We start from the raw sequence: 6,758 nt of genomic DNA on the forward strand, positions 1-6,758 counted from the left end.
GGGCAGACAGGCATTTATGACTGAGGCAGATAATGGTTTGAGGATTGTAGTTACTGTGCTCCATTCATTCTAAGGAGTTCACAGACTTAACTGTATATACATAAAACAGATATATACATTGGAAGCAGCCCCATATATGTAATGCCTTCTTAAAAAATACTTTTTGCTAATGTTTTGTCTGGAAATCAATCATACTCAGATCCCACACATCCAAGTTGTGAGTATACGAAAGTATATATGAATATGAATTAGGGGTGCGCACGGAGGGAAAACTAGAATGTGACAACATCTTTTCATTTTTCTTCTTCCAGAATACTGACAAACAGTTTGCAGTGGTGAAATTCCTGATCAGCAATACAGTGGATGCCGTTCCAACTAACTGGCTAGAGAAAACTAACAAGGTACCTCCTAACTGAGAGTTGACTAAAGCATTTGTATAGTGGCCAGTAAAAAAATACTTGGGGTACAAAGATATTGTTTTTCTATTTTCTGCAGGCTTTGTTTTGCTACTGGCCACAGAAGAATGTCACTGCCAAAGTCAAAAGGAGAGAGATACCAGACACAACATTGTGGGCCAGATGGAAAGTTTCTGTTTTAACATACACAGGTATTGTATTGTCATCTTCAGAACTAAGCCAACGAACATCTTTTAAAAACGCCCTCATACTTCCACCGAAATAGCAAACTTTGTTCATTCTGCTCAAAACTAAGTGAACCCAGTGAAAAAAAAAAGTTAAATTACTTTCCAGCAACCCAAAATCAAAGAATAATGTATTTACCCCTCACAATATAGTGGGATTTCTTAAATTATACATGACATAATGTTCCTGTAAATGTAATCCATTTTATTTTATTTTCATGTTTGGTAACTTTTTTTGATAAGCGGACATAGTCATGTGTATCTTGGCCTGTTACAATTTACTGTAAAGCTCAGAATATTGGGGGCACTTCCATTTCAGCGGCAGCTGGTTTGACCACGGAGATGCGAGTAGAAACATTTATGTCATTATGAGAAGTGTAAAATATCTTCGATTAAAAAAATAATATAAATAATATAAAATATGAAAATGGCAGGACAAATTTGATTCTGGGCTGCACGGTGGTGTAGTGGTTAGCACCTTCGCCTCACAGCAAGAAGGTTCTGGGTTCGAATCCCGGTTCAACCAGGGCCTTTCTGTGTGGAGTTTGCATGTTCTCCCCGTGTATGCGTGGGTTCTCTCCGGGTTCTCCGGCTTCCTCCCACAGTCCAGAGACATGCAGAATGGGGTTAGGTTCATTGGAGACTATTAATTTTGTAGGTGTGAATGTGAGACTGAATGGTTGTCCGTCTCTGTATGTGGCCCTGTGATAGGCTGGCGACCAGTCCAGCGTGTACCCCGCCTCTCGCCCAATGTTAGCTGGGATTGGCTCCAGCGACCCCCCGCGACCCTTAAATGGATAAAGCGGTAGACGATGAATGAATGAATGAATGAAATTTGATTCTGGCGGGCTGCCACAAGTAATTAATAGGATACACTATATATATTATGTGCATACTTAACAACTCTTACACATTCTGTATGTTGTGTGCCTCTGCCTATTTTCTAGACACCTACGACAAGGCAAGAGAGAAAGTCAACCAAGCAACAATGACTTCAAATTTGGAGAGTGACCAGGAAGTGGAAACTGGCAGGAAGATTATTGCTCCTGTTCGGTACACCGACTCAGGTAAAAAGACACTTGATAGTCGTGCGTTTTTGAAAATGCATTTAAAAGAAGATATCCAACACTTATCTATATGCATGCCTGACATATACAGTATGTTTGAATATCTCTCCATCAGATACAGATATAGATGTGCCAGTGAGGAGAGTGAAAAAAACGAAAAAAAACTGCATCATCTGTCACGAAGGATCAGACCCTCTCATTGCAGATGCCAACAATGCCTTCCTGTAAGTGCAGAGTAACCAAAAGGTGTTTGGTGTCTGTGTAATTTTTGTTTAATTGGTACAAGATTGTTTTCCTCAGAAATTTGTGTAATTTTAGTGGAGTTTTAACACTGGCGGCACTTCCGCGTCTAAACCGCCTCGTGACGTCGGCTGACCAAAAAGGGCATCAAGGTGATAAGGCGAATATCTGATCTGCCTTCTAGGCAGTCTAGCACATTTTATAGTTGTTGAAGTGTTTGTGGTTTGTTCAATTATTGGGCAGCACCAAGTTCACCTATTTGTGCAACAGGTGTAAATACTAGGATAGGATAGTCGAAGATAACCATACTCTTATACCATAAGCCTTTGCAGCAGGCCCTGGTAGAGCATTTCTTAGGCTACATCTAAGCGCGTTTGTGAACTGCTTTGACTTTCTAACTTGCTTTGACCTTGTGTTTCTTTAGTCACCCCATCAATGGATTCATTTTCAGCCAACCAGAGACAACCAGAATAGCCCAAGTAAGGAAGCAAGTAATTAAACCTCTAAACCATTTTTTCCAGCTAAAAGCCAATGTATAAGGGTAAATACTAGTGTATATATAAGGATTCACATCTGAATCTTAACATTTTATTGCAAAGTATTTATTTGAAAAATATACATATTGTGTACAAATAAAGATTCATGAACCATTTTCTTCATTTTTTGAGCCCACTAGATGGCGCTCTGTTCAACAAAGCGATAAAAGCACACTGAATTGCCATTCCTTGAGCCTTTTTCTTTAAACCAAAGTGCCATCTAATGGGGTCAACAAATACAACTAATGGTTTATGAAGCTTCATTTAATTTATTGATGTCCAAATAATACATTTACTTTTTTTTTTTTTTGCATTATACCCACTACAGCTTCAATTTAACCAAACAAGATCTATAGAGACAAACCTCTACATGCGTCCTAACATGAAAGGGTTGAGAACCACTGTTCTATAGGATGCCGTCTAATATTGTAGTAGTTTGTAATCCTGTTAACACTGATTACAACTGAAACTATTTTTTTTGTGTTGCCCACAACAACCAGAAGTGTGGCAGTGACCCAGACCAGGGATGTGTTACAGAGCAGTGGCAGTGGACAAGGTATGCCTGTAGTCGCTAAGCAACTTTCATATGGTGCCATGATCCAATTGTACTCAATTGTAACTTGTTAATTTTGCACAAATTTAGGTCGCTCCATCACCAGCACTCCAAAAAGAACACCAACCACTCAAAATAAGTTGGATTGTGGAATTTTGAACTACCAATGGTACCCTGAGAATTTCAATAACCTGTGAAGTTGTGAATTGGATTTTGTTTCCATTACCACTGTATAAATAACCAACCAGTTAAGGGTATTTAAGTGCATCATACAGTTTACACTACCTACTTCATTTTTCATAGGATGTTGTGCATGTAAAAACAATGGCAGCAACATGGAATATGTTAATTGGTTATTTTATTCAAAAAGAGCCATGGGACAATTGTTTAAATGTATTGTTATATTTTAGATGATTCTACCACACCAGCATATGCGAGGGCCATCTTCATGAGGCTGGACAAGATTGAACAATCTCTGGAGACCATTAAGTCCATTTTGACCAGAGACATGAGATCTGATGACCCTGAGATTGAAGTCTTTTCAAGACCACTAAAGACTCCAGCAGAACTGGAAGCTTTCCGAAAAATTAATGGACAGATCTCACAGAAAGAAAGTGGTATGTGAAAATACAATGTTGCTGTATTGGTTTGTGTGTGTATGTGTATGTCCAAGACAACCAACATTTATAACGGATAAACTTGGAAGAAAGATCGGCCCTGAGCCAAGAAAGAGTTCATTAACTTTTCATGCCAGTAAGCTAAAAAATACAACAAAGACAAACAGAAATGCGACTATGAATGTAATATGTTCCTTAGTGGAGGTCTGCACTTTACTGAGCACATTGTAGTTACTGTATCTTACTATCCATAAGTGTCTGGAATTTGAGTTGTGTGTGACTGGGCTGGGTTTACAACTACTGGCTTAATTCTTCAGTAACACCGTGTCCTAACTGCATCCTGGCAGCATGGAATTGCAACATGCTTAAGCCTACACTGCAAACCTTAAGTCAAAACAAACCGTGGGTTGGATTTATATGACTGGCAATGGCCAAATTGATAGGTAGTAGGGAACAGACCACATGAAACAATAAAAATAGACACTAAGCATCCGTTGATGGTTTAGAGAAAAGTATTTTTTAGTTTAAGACCCTCACTATGTATGCTGTTCGAACAAGGTGCTACAGATGAATCTGAACTTTTATTAGTTTAACAGTCAGACTTAACAGAAGGACAACTGGGAACAGAAAAGCAATATAGGTAATATGTGTCTTAAGATAATTATGTGATGCATTGTTTCTCTTTTCAGGTCAATTATCTGTCTCTCCAGGGAGGTAAATCTCCTGGCGAGTCAGTGAGATGCATTATGCGTGAAATTGGAACCAATGCCCTTTGGGCCAACTATAGTCTGAAGGGTCGCCAAGGGAAAAGGAAGTTCCAGGACCTGGCTATTTATCCAGTCGTAGTCCGTAAGTTTTTACTGATCTCACTGCAATTTTTTAACAAATACTTTTTCACTGTTATTTTTGACAATAGAAATCAGAATCCACCAAAGTTACCTTCCAATACTGCGAAAAATACTTGAACTCTACTTTTTCAAGCTGAAGCAACACATTTTTTTGTTCGAAAATGTGGTCTTCCATTTATTTATTCTTCTTTGTCTATCCTCTATAGAGGCTTGCAGCAAGTCTTACCCAAAGATCACGCTGAAGACAGTGGAAACCTGCATAGCAGATACGCTGAGATATGCTCCCCACAGAGGGACTCGGGTCAGTCAGATGTAAAATGTTTAAAGGTCACCTCATTTTGAAAGAAAAAATAAGCACATAATTTGTGATAAGCTGTGAGCTGATATTGCATGTTTATGTAGAGGTGTGAGTTATGTACAGTGGGATGGCTTTGTCAGTAGGCTTACGTTTGGGCTAGTATTATATGAATTCTAGTTCCAATGAAATGATATTTGAGCATATTGATATGCAGAAAATAAGAATATGTGCAATGGTGCAGTGTAGTTTTTGTTTGGAGGAAAGTTGAATATTGCTGTGTCATTGCAGCTGAGAAAAGCTTTGAAGTTACAAGGTATAAATTGCATTTTGGTGATTATTGTGTGTTTTCAAATTAAGTTTTTCATTTGTCAAAAACAAATTAATACTCTTTTGTCAGAACAATAAGGTTAATGTATCCGTAAATGTAGATAAATAATTTGTATGATATTATAATTAAGAATTTATTCATTGCCTTAGTCGAGGCGCTATCCTGTATTTTATTTATTTTTTTAAAGATTTTTTTGGACATTTTACTGCTTTATTGACAGGGGGAAAGTAATCACAGGAAAGAGGGAGAGAGAGGGGCAGACATGCAGCACATGGTCGGGATCGGAGTCGAACCCTGGACCGCTGCAGGGGGACTCCAGCCTCCGGTGGGGTGCCGGTGTTTTAATGACCATAATTACATTGTAGGTTTCTGTGAGGTTGCAACATACAACATGAAAATCAACACCATTTTCTGCATGTGTAGTGGCACAAATCATTATTGCACCCTTCAGATTTGAGACAGATAGAAGAACTGACCAACCTTCTGGTCGCAGCATGAAAAGGCTTCTGATGAATCAGAAATTATTCAGAAATTATTTTTTTTTATCATAATGCAGGTGGATGAAGCAGGACCATCCATGGCTGAGAGCAACGTTGCCGCAACTGAGGGGAGCAGAAGCCCCTCACTGTTTTCAGAGTCTGCAGACTCTGAATAAACATTAAGAACCACACACACACCATCATCGGAGTGTATTTCTTTTCTTTATAAATTTATTGATTTGTTTTAATGGCTTAAATTAAGTGCATTTGTTCATTTGTTGCCCGACAGTTGTTTGTAGTTTTTGTAGTTGTGACACTTTATGAAGAGGTTTTTGAATAAAAAAAGGAATTCTGTTGAAAGACTTTGGAATATTGATTTATCCTCAAAATATTTACTTATTTACTTGTGTTAATAGTCCAATAGTTAGGTAAAGTCATCCTAGTAACCACAGTGGTCAGTGTTACAGAAAGGTTGTGTCATAATTTTTAACAATGTTACCTCAAAAAATGGTTTTAAAGGATGTTATCCTGTTCTAAAACTAAGTAACTTCCCGGGAACTTTAAAAATGGTGCCACTGAAAACATTTGAAGAATGTTAGGGCAAAATGTTCTAACAATGTTGTTGCTAAATATTTTTATAATGTTTGCATAGAACGTTCTTCTACCTTTTAAAAAAAACATTCTGGGAACCAAATAAAAACTTCCCGCTAAAAACATTTGAATAACATTGCATAATAATATTCTCAGAACACTCATGGAACCAAAAATTTATTGCTGGGCAGGCAGTAACAATGTTCGCCTGTCAAGTCTGTTGTCATAACTGTGCCAGTGTGTGATTTTCCCACCCGCTTCCTTCAGATCGCTTTCCAAAGCCACTCCCCCCACAACAGATGCTGCTGCCTGAATGCCTGACACACTGCTGCCTGACTGCATAATAGGAGTAGCCACGAGCGGAGCACAACATTGCTAACTGTCTTTTTGTGGCTCATTCAAGTAAGAAAACACCAGACATAATACCATAATAAACGTAAACGATGATCATGTCAGTGTTGGGAAATCCCATTGAGAATAGAGTTCTGATGCAGTAACTTGTTGCTGGCTAGCTAGCAACAGGCTGCTGCTGGCAAAGCAAAAACATAAACAAAGTTAGAA

The 6,758-nt window shown here is 38.3% G+C and overlaps 1 protein-coding gene across 7 annotated transcripts; it reads left to right on the forward strand.

The window, feature by feature from the left end:
• Window positions 1-291: 291 nt before the first annotated feature.
• Window positions 292-5,966, forward strand: LOC118319457. 7 transcript variants are annotated; one of them, XM_047334458.1, is made up of 10 exons: window positions 292-401; window positions 496-607; window positions 1,588-1,707; window positions 1,823-1,931; window positions 2,372-2,426; window positions 2,965-3,039; window positions 3,447-3,653; window positions 4,708-4,802; window positions 5,348-5,488; window positions 5,684-5,966. In XM_047334458.1, coding segments are annotated over exons 5-10 (618 nt in total). In that variant the 5' UTR covers window positions 292-401; window positions 496-607; window positions 1,588-1,707; window positions 1,823-1,931; window positions 2,372-2,425; the 3' UTR covers window positions 5,783-5,966. The 7 variants fall into 7 exon arrangements, with proteins under 7 accessions (XP_047190414.1, XP_047190417.1, XP_035505748.2 ...); XM_047334461.1 differs by lacking the exon at window positions 5,348-5,488; XM_035649855.2 differs by lacking the exons at window positions 292-401; window positions 496-607; window positions 1,588-1,707; window positions 1,823-1,931; window positions 2,372-2,426 and adding exons at window positions 3,127-3,205; window positions 4,343-4,502.
• Window positions 5,967-6,758: the final 792 nt, after the last annotated feature.

The sequence above is a fragment of the Scophthalmus maximus genome, chromosome 9 (assembly GCF_022379125.1).
Source record: "Scophthalmus maximus strain ysfricsl-2021 chromosome 9, ASM2237912v1, whole genome shotgun sequence".
NCBI classification, from domain to species: Eukaryota; Metazoa; Chordata; class Actinopteri; order Pleuronectiformes; family Scophthalmidae; genus Scophthalmus; species Scophthalmus maximus.

Coding starts and splice junctions, on each gene's coding strand:
- LOC118319457 (XM_047334458.1), top strand. Junction 3,040..3,446: donor GAGCAGTGGCAGTGGACAAG/GTATGCCTGTAG, acceptor GTTATATTTTAG/ATGATTCTACCACACCAGCA. Junction 3,654..4,707: donor GATCTCACAGAAAGAAAGTG/GTATGTGAAAAT, acceptor TATCCTCTATAG/AGGCTTGCAGCAAGTCTTAC.